General features: G+C 52.6%; 1 protein-coding gene across 1 annotated transcript; it reads right to left on the bottom strand.

The window, feature by feature from the left end:
* Positions 1–376: 376 nt before the first annotated feature.
* LOC129201303 (electroneutral sodium bicarbonate exchanger 1-like) lies at positions 377–12441 on the bottom strand. The gene is made up of 23 exons (XM_054812424.1): positions 12354–12441; positions 11909–12037; positions 11306–11441; positions 10936–11096; positions 10256–10444; positions 10059–10147; positions 9781–9938; positions 9335–9422; positions 8707–8853; positions 8432–8523; positions 7755–7929; positions 7488–7621; positions 6568–6813; positions 6356–6461; positions 5282–5443; positions 4452–4565; positions 3967–4128; positions 3120–3371; positions 2323–2391; positions 1666–1839; positions 1429–1566; positions 961–1058; positions 377–464 (listed from the first exon to the last, which is right to left on the bottom strand). Exons 2-23 carry the CDS (start codon positions 12006–12008, stop codon positions 377–379), a joined length of 3078 nt encoding a protein of 1025 aa, XP_054668399.1. The 5' UTR covers positions 12009–12037; positions 12354–12441.
* Between the last annotated feature and the right edge of the window lie 2507 nt (positions 12442–14948).

The following is a 14948-nucleotide window of genomic DNA, read 5'->3' as shown; positions in this document are numbered from 1 at the left end:
AGGATAACTGAAGACGTCTGCATGGCTTTAATGGGAATCCTCCAACTGGAAAAAAAAAAAAGCAGTTTCTCCCCGTGTCCGCGTTGGCACATCCCTGAGTCACGTTCTCGCTCCTCTCCTTCAAAGTCAAGATTCCTAAACATAAAAACTGGGGAGGGGGAAGAATGGGAAAAAAAAAAAAAGGGAGAGCATCATCAGTGGAAGATGGGGTTTGAGCCCCGTTCGTGGGACCACCGCGGCAGAGAGGAGCTGGCTGGCGTGCCACCGTCCTCGCCGCTGCTCGTTTGCTCAGCATTGCCGGCCGAAGCACGGGAAAACCGTACGCGCGCATCTCGTCACGCTCACATGCGGTCCTTTACCTTTTTCCTCCCCAAATTCAGACTGTTTCTGTGTTCATAGGGAGAGTCTTCCACACGGTCGTTTTCGACATTTCATCCCAGATATTAATCTCGGAAGGATCGGTCCTGCAATAAATATTTTACATAGCAATCCGTGATTACGGGAACTGCTGCCGCCAAGTGCGTTAGCACCAGCAAGAGGACCAGGGGGGCCCGGGGAACCAAAGCTCAGCGTAAGCACCGGAGGTTTTGCTGGATGAGGAGTTGCGGGAGGCAAGCCTGTAGAACAACAGCTCCAGGCAAAGGCTCTTGCTGGCGTTTAGCCCTGGAGCGGGCTCCTAAGCCACTGCTGCTACAGGTCGTGCCTACACCACCTCTTTCTTAAATATGAGGATCTCCTGCTACCCTAAAGTCACTGATGATGCAAGTTTTGGGGGTTAAATGGGAGTTGTGCAGCCGCTCTGCGCAGGGGCAGAGCCCCGCCATCGCCTCCGGCAGCCCTGCCCAGAAATTTGATTTTCCCGCCGAGCGGACCGCTTTACCGAGGGACGCTCGATAAAGACGGTGCCAAACACCTTCAAACGAATCTTGCCGGGGGTCCTGGCGCTTGGTGGCACTTTACCTGTCGCTGCTTTGCTGTGGGATATCCAAGTCGCTGGTCTTCCCCACTTTCAGTTGAACCCAATTTGTAGCAGCAGCTTCCATCACCTTCTGGGACTCCTGACGGAAAAGGGACAAATCAAGTTCTCGGTCTTTAATCAAAGCGGAGATAAACTCAGCACCCAGTAAAGACGTTGCACGCTGTCCTCTCCTCCTGACCTGCGGCAGCTTTAGCTATCAGTGCAGCAGGGTATAATAATAATAATAATAATCTTTATTATAGGACTCATTTTTAAAATTATACCTCTAGTCAAGTGTTAAGCTCACTGCTAATTTAGGACAAAAGGTTACGATGTGTGATCCAGGCTATTAGGATCCGTTTCTGTTTAGTTCTGATCTTGCCCCGACATTTAAAGACGAGCTGTGGCAGAAAGAGGCAATCTCACAGCCCGAGGGAGACGCCCGGCCCCGAGCACCCAGCAAGCTTCACCTCTTCTTCTTTGGCTTCATTTTTGGCATCGTCCAACTTCTTCTGCTTGCTTTCTGGCATAAGGTCATCCAGAAAGCTGAGCTCTCGCTTCGAGAAGCAGAAATCCATCACTTTCCGGACAAAAACGAGAGCCAAAACCTTCACGAATAAGAGGGAAGGTGCAGCGAGGTCAGAGATGATGCCACAGCTCGCTCCGACGCTACAAACACCCCGACGCCGAGCAGCACCGGCTCTTACCATCATGGGGAAGATGATGGCGGCACGCGACACCTTGATGGCCCAGAGCAGGACGAGGCAGATCAGCTGGATCATGGTGAAGCAATGCACCTTTCGCAAGGGGACGTGCCGCAGGTAGATGAAATCCGGCTGGTGTTTCGCCGGCATCCCAAACAGCTTCAAGCGATCGAAGAACTGTAAAATAACAGTGAGAAGTTTCTGGCCCCGGGGAGACGCGGAGGGAGTGTTCAGGATCTCACTTGCAATGAGAAATCCTGGATCCCACCGCGTTCCTCTGCGAGCAGCACCCAATTTTCCCTCCGCTCCATCTATAAACCGGCTTGCCCGCGAGAGCTGCCCACCGAACTGCAATTATTCCCCGTTATTCTGTTCTCAGCGTTTCTCAGCACGCTGAATCCCCCAGCAAGGATTTCCACCAGCCACAGAAATCGCCTTCCCTTCGCGCTGAATTCCCCCATTTTCCTGTAACCTGCCCTGAACTTGCCCGGTCCTCCCGGCCCTATACACCTCCTGTGCCTCCTCCAATCTTTTTCTTACACAAAATATTTTGATCGCTTGCTTTCGGAGAGGGGTTTTTCCCCCATGCCACTGCTTTTTTTACCTGCTTCTATAGAGATGAAATACCAGGGACCCAACACGCTGTAAAAGAGGCCGTACCTGAATTCCTCTGAGCGACGACACACCCATGTAGAGAAAGACGCCATAAAGCACAGGCATTGGTATAAACTCCAAAAATAAATACAGAAGTTAGTGCATTCTTGTTTTCAAATTGCATTTTCAGTATTACCGCTCTCTTCTACAGTCCCTGCCTAAAATTGCCTAAAGCCTTCCAGCTTCCACAGGGTTAGAGAAGTGTCGGATTTTAACCATCAGAGATTTTGTGCGTGCGAATGATTTAATGCTCTGCTTTAGGCTGAGCTTTTGAGTTACACTTCATCAGAATAATCCTGTTTTCCAGAAAGGTTGGAGGAAAATAGGTGATTTCGCCCATGCTACCATATGCCGCGTTCTGCGACGGTAGAAAAACATTTGTACGTGTTCTTGTGGCAACACGCAAGGAAGCCCACGGGGACGATTTCAGCGCGTTTAGCTACTGGGAACGGCTGTTCCGAGGCATCTGGGGGAACAAATTGCAACCGGTAACGTGCTGCCTGGTTGAAAGAGCAGAGGTACTGCTCTAAATACGCTTCATCGTAACCCATAAACACGGGTGGGCCTGAAAGACATCTGAAAATCCAAGCAGTTGGCTTGCTCGCTTGGCTCGAGCGTGCCAAACTGGGGTCTGAAGGGCTGGAAAGTGCAACCGAGGGTGGTTCCCACCACGGATCGAGCCCCAAGGTTTGGGATCACCTCCTCCTCTGCTCCACAGCTACTCAGGCCTGGAGAAAGGGGACTAGTTTTGCATAACCTCCAAAAAGCTCGCGGTTGTTGGGTGGTTTCCATTTTCCTCTTACCTTTAACACCGAAGTGAAGAAGAATGAGCAGCCCATGAGCACAAAGATCATCAAGCCAGTGACTCTCTGCTCTCGTATCCCCAGAAACTTGGGCTGTTCTCCTGGAGCTGAGCAGCCAGACTCTACTTTGAGGCTATTCACGTGGGTGATGGACAGGACGGTCGCAGCCACAAACCACGGCAGCCCCATCACGGAGCACACCCCCAGCATCACGGCCACCATGAAGAGGTCCAGGTGGTACCCGCATCCTTTCTGCGCGGAGCGAAACAAGAAACAGAGCATCTCACGGGACAAGAGCAAGGACAACGTCGCAAGTCAGACCCAAACAACCCTGTAGGAGCTCAAGTCGACGTCTTGAAAATTGAAAACACGAACTGGAAACAAATAAGGATGTATCCAGTCTTTGCGCAAGCACCTTGCATGACAATCCGGCAGCACTTCAGACAAAGTGGATTTGGGGAGTTTGTATCTACTTCTCAACCAAAAAACCACCTTACTATTTTTCATTCATAAAGACATTTCTACCACTTGCGAGTAAGATATGACTCTCAGTTATGCCTGGCAGCACATCAAAATGATTCGTTCCCCAGCTGCTGCTGACATTTTAAAACAAAAGCGTGCTTCTACAACGCTCTAAGCTTAATATGCTCCTCCGAAAGATTGCTCATCTGAACTCCCCTGTTGTCGTTTGCTCCCTGTGTCATCATTAAGCCAGGAGACCATCTTGCCACGCTGCCTGACGTTGTTCCAAACCAATGCCTTCACAAGGCATTTGGAATTGGAGCTTCTCCCCGTACCTGCAGCCCAGAGCGGGTTGCGGATGGGGTTGTCTCCTGCAGCCCCTTACCTTCAGCCTGTGCTCCTTCCTGTTCACGATAAGAGCCGTGATCTGCTGGTCCATGAATATCAAGATGGTGCAAAGCAGAGCTGGGATGAGCGCAGCCACCACCGTCCACCAAGGGTTGGGTCCTATGGGGTTGATGAACCACCCGCGGTCGTCTCTGGTAGGCTGCAACAAAGCACACACATCAGCCTCGTCTCCCAGCCCAGCTACTTCACCGGCTTGGATTTTCCCCTCCATCCCCGTGTCACAGCATCTCCCAGCCCTGGTTTCACGTCACCCCGGGGCTCAGCAGTGCCAGCATCCTCTTTGCAAGCACCTGTAGCTATTTCTCCTGCAGGTACCTAGTTTTGGGGCTGTCTTCTCATTTCCAGGAGGAAACGATGCACTTGGAGGTGGAGGAGGAGATGGTCACACCACCAGCATCTCCTCCAGACTCAGCCCTGTCCTGCCCCGGTGAAACCCGCTCCGTGCCACAACACCCCCCCTACCTTGAACATATGGGGGATGTGGAGCTTCGGTGACGGGATCCCAGTCATGAAGTCAATGAGCACCATGATGACGATGGTGAGGAAAACAGCAAAGTCACTTATTGTGGACCGCACCTGGGGCAAGAAACCAGAGCTGAAAGGGGCATCGCAAAGGGGGCCGCAACATGAGATGGAAAAATGAGAGACATCAACAACATTAAGGCTGGTTAACAAAATCCCACCACTCTGAGGACATGCAGCCAAATCCCTTGGTTAGCTACTGTTGCTGTGCTTGTCTCTGTGAGAGCTGGTGTCAGACAATAAAAAAAAAAAGAGTTTAATTAGGTGGAAGAGGGTTGTTTGAATTCAAACCTTAAGTAAAAAAAATATTAAAAAATAAGGAAGCAGATGGCTGCCACTGCAGCCACGCTCACAGCTAAAATGGGAATAAGGCGCACTGAGGCATCGTATGTTCCTCAAAAGGAAGAAAAAGTGTCTTTTCCTATGGCAGCTCCTCATTTGAACCAACTTTCCCCTTGAGCATAATGCACAGAAGGTAAAAAAAAAAAAAATAAAAAGGCAAATAAACCCCCACAACTTTGGAAGACCTCTTTTCCCACTGCCTGAGCAAAATATCGCTCGGGGGCAGGTCGCGAGGCAGGTGGGAAACGCCGCGGTCGTTTAGCACTCATGGAAACGAGGGAGGGACATCCAAGCTGCTGGAGAGTTTGGCCTTCAAGGTCAATGTTTCCCAGCTTGACCAAGCGGTGGCAAATACTGCTTAGCGCTCCGGGAAAGCCATTTTGGGAAATGAGTGTGGAGACTGCTGCCGGCCACCATCTTCTACCTACTCTGGTTGGGAAGTAACGGCTGCTTTTAAACTTCTTCAAGAAGCTCGACAGGACAAAGGTGGAGAAGAAGAGGATGCAGCACCAGAAGAGGACATTAGGCGCGTAGGGGCCGTTGCGTCCACAGGCAGGTCCGTGAAACTCTCCATGCAAATACCGACATTCCTGGAGAAACAGAGCGTCAGGACACAAAGGTAGTGCACGTGCGGCAAGGAAACCTGGGATAACTCGGGGCTTTTGAGGATCTTGGTCCAAGATCCATGACCTTGTAACTGCTGCTGCTGCTGCTGCTGCTGACGGAGATTTATATTGAATGAGCAGCAGCTGAACAAGTGACACATCGAACCGCACAGAGGAGAGCGGAGAGGCGAGATGTGATGGGACACCATATCACAGACCCATGGCACATCCTCCGCTCGAATGGCAGGCAACCGTGGCTGAAGAAGACGCCAAGAGGGGAAGGAAACACTGGAAGTTCTTGGGGATAGAGAAAGAGGGAGCAGGGAAGGAGGGCTAAGACAGCCGCGGAAGGAAAGGAGAAGAGACGAATCGTCCCTTCCCAGCGAAGGGCTCCCAGGACACGGCCAAGAGGGGATGAAGATGTCCTGAAGAGCCTCCCATCCTATGCCTGGGCTTTGCTTCCAGCAACAGCAGCCCGAGAGGCTGCTCAGACGTGCAAATTTATGCATGGACCTACAGACAGTGCTGAGTAAGCAAGCAAGGACTGGAGTTCTTAGGAACCAAGTAAGGAAGCTAAGGACTACCTTCAAGCAGGAACTTAAGTCCTCCAACTTCTACAAGAATCAAACCACCCACTTAACCTTGCTCCTGGTCAGAAAAATTGTCCTGCGACAGGGTCAAGGAGGACAGTTATTACCCACGATGTTGGGGGGACAAGGTGGACTCTCCTTCCCAGGACCAAGCGGGTTAAAACCACACGTTAGATTTAAAGAATGCCTTTGCAGAGCAGCACTAGCACAGTCTGAAGCCCCTCATCACCCGAAGGGCTCTGACTTTTGCAAAATGTGAACGCCCCTGGACCCCGCGGCCGCGGAAGTAGTGGCTTGGGGCACTTACAGTCACCGTGAGGTTTTCCCAGGCGATGCCAGACACGTCGATCTTGTTGCTCTCCCAGAAACGCAGGGTTGCCTTGCTGGGATGGCTTGGTGCCTCACACTTACAGCTGGGAGGAGAAAAGCCAAGACGAGGGTGAGGGAAAGGCAATGGAGGTGCAGCCCTGAGCTCCTGCCAAGGGGCAGCAGCCTTTTAGGAGGAAAAGAAAAACTCACTAGTAGACGGTGAGGAAGTCGAGCTTGCTGTGCATGTGCACAGGGTAGGTCTCTCGCAGGTGACTCAGCTTCTCCAGAGCCTCGTAGATGAAGATGATGCAGATGAGGGAGGCGAAGGCTTCTTCGGTGAAGCGGGTGATGTAGCACACCAAACAGCTGGCGTCGGTGGCCACCAGCACTATGCAGAAGGCGGCAGTCCACAGCCCGATGCAGGCCCGCAGAGAGAGATAGGAGAGCGCGTACTCCCTGGGAAACCAAAATCAAACAAAGGCTGGAAAGGCCAGGAAGAGGCGCCGAGCCGTGCCTTCCTTCGGGGAAAATCACGAGCAATTTAGGAGCACGTCAAGGCTGCAGATGGTAAATGCACTTTCCATGTCCTACTACAGACAGCCTTGGGGCTGCGGTGCAGGGTGCGGACCTGCAGGAGGAGAGGCCAATTATTTCATGATTGTTATTTAACAATTAGCTTGTGTTAAGGCCTTGGAGGCTAATTGAGGTCAGGGCCCTTTGTGGAAGGTGGTGTCCTCCCACATCACCCCCATGCCCTAACACCAAAACCCCGGCTGATTTTGCACCCAGTCACCTGCTACCAGCAAGCTGGGGCTGAAGAATAAATTGAATTGCAATCAGGGTGTCTCATCTCACATCAAAGTCATCACAACACAAGGATCCCCATCCTTATGGCTTCTCCTCTTCCTGCTTCATTTTAACCCTAAAAACCCCAAACAACCTCATCCATCCTTCAGAGACCAAGGGCTCTTGCACCATCACATACTAAAGCAGCAGCGTGCAACGTCTGCGACACAGAAAACAACTGAAATCTAACAACTCTCACTGAGAAAAAGTCGAGAAAAACATCTTTTCTCCACCAGTGCCTCCTGAAGGCTCTCGCGGCACTCGGCCGCGGCAGCCGGCCTTACTTGCAGAATTTGTAGAGGATCTTTTCGAACACGAGGACGGGTCCAGTGCTGCCGAGGATGGTGAGAGGTTGGCCAGCAAAGAGGGAATACACCACGCCGGTCATGGATGCGCCCAGCAGTGACTCCATGGCACTCTGTCCAGGGAAGAGGCAGCGGCGAGGAAATAAATCAATGGGAAAAAGAAGAAAAAACCCAAAGCAAATTCACTGCAGCGAAGATTTTGCATGAGTTTTGCGCTCCCCCACGCCACCCAAGAGAGCTGCTCACGATGTGGCCGTCGGTCGCCTCCCCCAGCAGTCCCCCGAAGGTGATGACAGGGGACATGCAGGCACAGAAGAGGAAGAGGAAGGACGCCAGACACTGCAGGCTCAGACCATCCCGAAAGTCGCTCCAGAACCACGGGGCTTTGCGCTTCACGTCCAGGATCAAACCTCCAAAGAGCCTGGAGGAAGGAAAAACAAATAGACTGTTTCCCTGCAAGACCACACAGAGGGGTTTTTGCTGCAGAAGGACAAGCCCAAGCAGACAGTAACCTTCATTGCTAACCAGCAGCAGTCTCCTTCGGCCGTTTTATACCCGGCAGAAACCAAGCAAGCACAAAAAACCCCTCCAACAAAAAGAAAAAGGACCAAACCTGAAAGCCCATCCCCTCTTACTGCAACTGTCCCTTGCTTGGAGAAGCAGCAGAGCTCTCCCTGGAGGTATTTACACAGCTGCTTCCACCCCAAATCAAGAAAATCTGTCTGCAGTGGTGCTGTGGCTGAGCCCAGCTGCCCAGATCTCACCTGCCCAGCCCAGGGGACCGAGCTGGTAATGTGAAGCCCCTTCACTGAACCAACTAACCCCAGAAAACTGCTACAAGGGAAGGTGCACGCTCCGATTCTAGAGGCAAAGAGAAAAAAAAAAAACAAACAACAAACCCCACAAACTATTAAAGCTCACACCTTCCCGTGCGCTCCAGTTCAGGACCACTGTGTTTCTCTGGCTTGCTGTGAGAAGCACTGTCATCGAGAGCTCCTGGCATCTTCCTTTTTCCCTGTTAAAAAGGAAATAAGCCAAAGCTATGGATTCGTAACCACTGGCTTGTTGGGCTTCTGGTCTGGGTATGTGACTGCGTCAAACTGGGACCTGGTGAATCTGGGTCCCAGAACAGCATCCCCGGCCGGCCGGCCGCCGGCCTGCCCGTCCCCCTCGCGCCTCCCTCCGCCGCAGCACCCACCTGCGAAGGGACGTTTTTCGGGGGCTCGATTCGGATCGATGGATCCCATTCTCCTGGCGGCAAGACCGTGACCTGATCCAGAAACTCGTCGATGCCGGCCACGAGGTCAGCCCGGTTCTCGGCTTTATAGGCAACGTCACGGAAAACCTGCCGACAGGAGACAACCTGCTCAGAGGACAACCCATCTCCGATGTCCTAAGCACTACAGTAAGCTCCTGGCTAAATGCAAGATCATTTTCCCCAAATTTCCTGCTTGTAATGGCAGGAAATATTCCCCCAAATGGAAAAATCTGTCCATCACGGTACTTGTAATCATCTCCTCCACGAGGTCCCCATCCCTCATGGCACACCATACCCTTTTGCTCAAAGCGGGGAAGTTTCACTGGCCCTGGCAACGCCACCACTGGGGACAGGGTGCTGGGGACCCCGGGGAGGTGCAGGATGCACACCGGGTGGGATTTCAACCTCCAAGAGGTGGGGTGATACAAATCCGTGCGTTTGCTTCGGCGTGTGAACGAGGGGTGGGCTATCTGGAGAGGTGCGGGCAGTTGGGAAGCAAATCCTCTTCCTCACTACTGCAGAGAGGTGAAGAAAACCAAAAATGACCCGGAATTCTCTCTTCTCGCACCTCATCCGTCATGATAGTAGCCATGGACCTGCCGATCTCATGGTACTGATGGGCTTTGCCTTCTGGTCCAAGCAAAACAAACAGGAACCTGGGCAAGAAAAACACAATGAGCGAGAAGAACGTGTCCTTGCTCAAAGGACACCCAAGGAAATCCCTGGGAGCCCCCAGCCCCGAGCGCAGCTCCAGAGGGGACACGTAGGCTCACCGACTCCGCCAGGAATTTGAAATTCACCAAAACCGATGGCAAATTTAATTTTTGGGCCAATTTTCATTAAAATTGGCCAAGGGGTTTGAAAGACACAGCAGGGAAGGGATGCGAGTGGGAGAAATGTCCTCGCTCCCCCTGCCCTTGTTCCCTTGGGACGCCAAACTGATGCATGCACCTTGATGTTCTTTTGTTGGGTGGGGGTTTTTTGAAATAAAATCTTTGTGCTTCTCGTTCAGACCTTGTTGGGATGGGAACTTCCGTCATGCCCGAGAGGAGGACAGCCGGGGTCAGGCGGACAAATGCCACGATGGGCTGGCGAAGGAAATCCAGCTCTCCTACGAGCACGTTGGATGCTTCAGCCCCGGTGGGAATTTTCTTCATGAAATGCAGCTGCGCCTAGGCACAACAAGCGATTTTCAGGCAAATACCCCAAAAGCAAAGCCCTCAGCACTCTGCAGCCAAATTTGCAAGACCAAATCTGGCCCTAAAGGCATAAGATAGCTACGAGCGTCTCACCTTGCTTAAGTCCATCGCGTTGCTCTCGTGGTTCACCCCATTTTTAGCTTCTGCAGTGGTAGGAGAAGGATGAGGGGTGAGTGTTTGGGCTGGTAGGAAAAAGAAAGACACTCAGAAAGACGGACAAGGAGCAATTGGGATGCTTCTCCTCTGCCAGGACAAGTCGAATGGGACCAGAGCCCTGCAGGAACCCTCACCTGGCTTGTCAAGGAGGTGCAGGTCTGACTGCTTCTTGCTCACATCAGCAAACGAGCGGACGATGGGAAGAAGGTTGTTTCTTTTCTTCTCATTCTGATGGTGATGCTTCTTCAGTAGGACTTCTCGAACTTTTGCCCGCACGTGCTCGTCAAACTCCGTGGACTGGTCTTGCGGGCCCAGGATCATATCTGGGGATGGCAAAGGGAAACGAAGCCGTCAGAGCAGAAACCCCCCCAGGTCCCAAGCCCTGAAGCCCCCAGGGGAAGGCTGTGCCACGCAGGATCCCCTGACACAGGCCCAGCCTTGCTTAGCAAGACATTTTAATACAGTTCAGCCTTTGCAGCGAAAGCAAGAAGTTTCTTTTGCTAAAAAACACGAGCAAAGTGCTTATTCATCACTCTGCTAAGATAATTATTTCCCATTCGAAATAATGCAATTTTCTTGCCCCGTCTGGCCTTTCTGTCTGACTCTACACATTCAAAAAAAAAAAATGGAAAAAACACACCAGAAAAAGCTGGTGTGACTGTTGCACGCCCAGCCTGCATCCAAAACCAACTTAAAAACACAGCGGGGTTTCTGGAAAAGGACGCGCCGTTGGGGCAGGGTTTGATTCGGGAGCGGAGGGCACCGCGGCAAACCGAGCTCGGCCGTTCCCGCAGAGACGCGGCGCCCGCGGTACCTGCAATCTCTTCGATGCTGTTGGCACAAATGTCCAGCAGCACCGTCCCGTTGATGATGCAACTCCTCAGCTCAGAGAGGCTGTGCAAGGACAGCGTGGCCACGTAGGGCTTGCTCCAGCGCTCGCCGCCGTCTTCCACGTCCTCCTCAAACTTCAGCCACCTGCGGACATCAGGCGCGATCAGCCCCATTGCGAGGAAACGGCCTCAGCTCCGCAACCCCTTTAACAGAGCTACAGGGCGGCGAGAGAAGGCTCCTCGCATCGGCACCTGCAAAAGCTTTGCCAAAGTCCCGGAGAGCGGAAAGCAGAGCCCGCGGGCGCTGCCGGCGAGGGGACTCCTCTCCCACCGCGGCCGGCAGCGGGGATTTACCTTGCCGTTTCCTTCCACTCGGCATCTTCACCCTCTTTCACGCAGATCTCATCCAGCTCGGTGAACAAGTCATGGGGAACGTGCTGCTCATCCTCCTCGGTCCCGAGGATGAACTGCACTCGCTGGGACGGAGTGTCTGGGGGCAGAAGGCAAAGCCCCATCCCGTTACCGTGCCCGAATACGGCCCATCACGCTCACAGGCAAAGCGGGCATCGATCGGCACCATAAACATCGGGCTGGCCCCTCTGCCCTGGCTCTGTCCAGGCTTGCACAGAGCCCCAGAGAAGGAGAAGCATCTAATCCACCTCTGCATAAGGATGGGCACCTTCCCTTCCCCACAGTTCCATTTTTAAAGCCAGGATCCCTCTGAGGAAGGCGAGCCTAAATCCTTTATGCATTTAACTGTCTTAAAAAAAAATAAAAAAAAAAAAAAAAAGAGAAGAAAGAGGAAAGTTTGGGAAAAGAGAGAGGGTCCTGCTAAATGATGCCGCTTTCCCTCGGAAGAACAGCAAGCCACTCAAACCGGCACGGGGACCTGCTTGCAGAAGACCCCAGCACCCACGTAGCCCCGAGGAGTTCAGTGAACGCTGCGGCGGGACTTACAGTGGTAGCCCTGCTCCGTCGGGGCAGAGTCCTTCTCCCGTTCCCGATGCTTCTGGCTGTGGGGACGGTGATGCTGCTGGCTTTGCCTCACCAGCGGCATCCGCACGCCCACGTACAGGGTCCGGTGGCCTGCGAAAAAGCGGCGTTTGCATCGTTCTCGATACCGCGGAGACGCTTGACGCAGATGCTGCAATTAAATCAGTGCAGCCATCCCAGGAGGAAACATCAACTTCTCTTAATTTTCTTTTAACTGGATCCCTGAACGTCACAGACCTGTCCTTTTTTCCCAAGCCTATTTTACTCAAACTTTGCAACGAGAGAGCAACAACAAGTGATGGTTCCCGATCATCTAAAATGCCAAGCAAGGGACGTCGCAGGGACTTTGTGCGACGGGAAAAGGCGCTGGGCTGGCGGCTCCTCTACCGGGATCTCAGCAGAGACTCACCTTCCAACTCCTCCTTCTCATAGTGAATATTGACGACGTTGCTCGTTCTTCCTTGGTCAATCGCTGCCTCTTCGTCATCTCCCTGTTTAGAAAGGAGAAGGGAAAAGTTGCGCAGAGCTCCCTTACGTCCTCCCGGCCATCGTCCACCCCCGCGTCCACCCAAATCCACGAGCATCACGCCTCCGCGTGCCTCCTCCTCCAGGCACAGCCCTAAAAGAACGGACTTGGAGGAGGTTTCTCTTCCCATAACCCAATAAAACAGCCCGTAGCATCGTTCAAACACAAAAAAAACCCCCAAAAAACCTCTGAGATTCGCACCCAGTTGCTCGATTTCTGAAACCGAAGTTTGAAGAAGAGCAAAACACCAAGAAAACTTGGGGAACTGTCAGGGCTGTTGGACGAAATTCAAGAAGCAAGAGCTACACCGGGCACTGGGAAACAGCCCAAAAGAACCAAACCCATAATTTAAAATAAAACTTCAAACGCTGCGCTGGCATATGCTGCCCGTCGTACTAATGATGATGCATTAATCACAAAGACTTAATTAAAAAAAAAAAAACACAAACCCAAAGCCAGAGAATAAATAACTTGTTATGATTTAACCTGCAAACACTAACGTGAAATCTGCTTTTTATCCCCCAAATTCCTGCTTCGAGTGAACAGCATCACCTGCCACCGCGCAGCAGCGATGCTCGGGAAAGGCACCGGTTAATTTAACGAACAAGAGGAAGAAACGCTCCTGTCTGGAAACGAGTTTGGTGGTCCCCGAGTATTAATTTCAGAGCCGACCTGTTGCTAACTCCCCGCCAGCTCCCGGGACTCGCCCACGTAACCCGGCAGCCGGATTATCACGCGCCCGTGGCTTTCCTGTCCTCTCTCCGATGATGGCCTCCACCACCCTCCGTCCCCTCTTAGCAAAAATGCATCCTGCTCCCCTTTGGTTTTGCCAAAAAAAAAAAAAAATCCCCAAAAAAACCAACCCCAAGAAACTCCAAACCCCAAGCCGGGAAAAGGTATGGGATGAAAGGGCTTAATAAAATCGCTTTAAATTGCAATTTAAAAAAAAAAAATTACTGTTTAAAGAAAAAAATCGCGGTTTCAAAAAAAATTCACGGTTTAAAAAAAAAAAAATCGCGATTTAAACAAAATCACAAGCTCGAGCGCATTAGGTGGGTGTTGGAGTGGGAATACACGGGGCGGTTTGGGAGTCAAACACCCCGCGGGTGACACGGGGAAAGTCTCCGTCTCTCTTAGAAACCGTTTTGGCCCCGTACTCCGACCAACGACGCTGAACCTGCCGCCGGGAGCCCTCCCCGGCACAAAGCATCTCCCCCCTCCGCATCCCTCTGCGCTCCGGGGAAATGCCGACGGGATTTCGGGGAGAGGTTTCCAACCGTTTGGGGCGGGGTGGGGGGGCATCGGGGACGTTGGGCCCCTCGGCAGAGCCCCTACCTGTAACTCTTCCAGCAGCGTCATTTTGTAACCCTCGTCCTGGCTCATCCTGACGTCGGTCAGCGGTTTTGGGGTTTTGGGGATCAATCAAGGGGGGTTAGACCCCCCCCAGGACACCGCAGTAACCCTCACCGAGAGGAGCTCAGTGTCGCCCGCTGTGTACCAACTCCAGGTACACAAAAAGTGACCGTTTCTTGGAATCGGAATCTTGGGCATGGGCGGTTATTTAAAGCCACACAACCCCAAAACTCATCCTGCTTGGAAAACTTAGTGGATGGGGAGAAACCAGCTCTGTTTTGAACCAAACCTACCCGGAGGAGAGAAATGGGGTGTAAATGCCGGGGCGAAAGGCATAAGCGGCGTTTTGGTGTGTTTCACAGCACAAGCTGCCAACATACGACTGAGGCGCAAACCCTTGGGAAAATACCCGTTACGGGGCGGCTCAGATCCCCCGCTGCTTTTATATTATTAAGTTTTAAAGCTTCAGGAGCAAACGTGGGAGGAAACGGGACAAGTGGGGACCTCCAGGTCCGTGGCGAGATGCTCCAAGCATCCCATCGCCCTTCCCCGGCCACCACAGCATCCCCGAAATCGCAGCGAGCCTCACACGGAGATGCCACCAAAGAAATTAAACCAGAGCACTGAAAGTGCGTGGTGATAGGCAAACAAATGTCGAATTTTCAGCAAATGAGGGGGGGTGGGGGGTGGCATTTTACTCCCCCTGAACTGCTAAGGCATCCAGCAAAGATAAAAAATGTACAACTCTAATTAATCTTTGAGTCTGCCGCTTCTTCCTCCTCACGGGGAGGACTCCTCTCATCGTTCCCCTGCTCCTACATGGAGCCTCTCCCACGGGCTACAGTCCTTCACGAACTGCTCCAGCGTGGTCTCTCCCACGGGGTGCAGACCTTCAGGAGCAAACTGCTCCAGCGTGGGTCCCCCACGGGGTCACAAGTCCTGCCAGCAAACCTGCTCTGGCGTGGGCTCCTCTCTCCACGGGTCCACAGGTCCTGCCAGCAACGTGATCCAGCGTGGGCTTCCCACAGGCCACGGCCTCCTTCAGGTCCCTCCACCTGCTCCGGCGTGGGGTCCTCCACGGGCTGCAGGTGGAATCTCTGCACCCCCTCATCCTTCCTCCACGGG

Source organism: Grus americana, unplaced genomic scaffold (assembly GCF_028858705.1).
Source record: "Grus americana isolate bGruAme1 unplaced genomic scaffold, bGruAme1.mat scaffold_91, whole genome shotgun sequence".
NCBI lineage: Eukaryota > Metazoa > Chordata > Aves > Gruiformes > Gruidae > Grus > Grus americana.
This window is presented reverse-complemented; position numbering and strand designations above follow the sequence as displayed.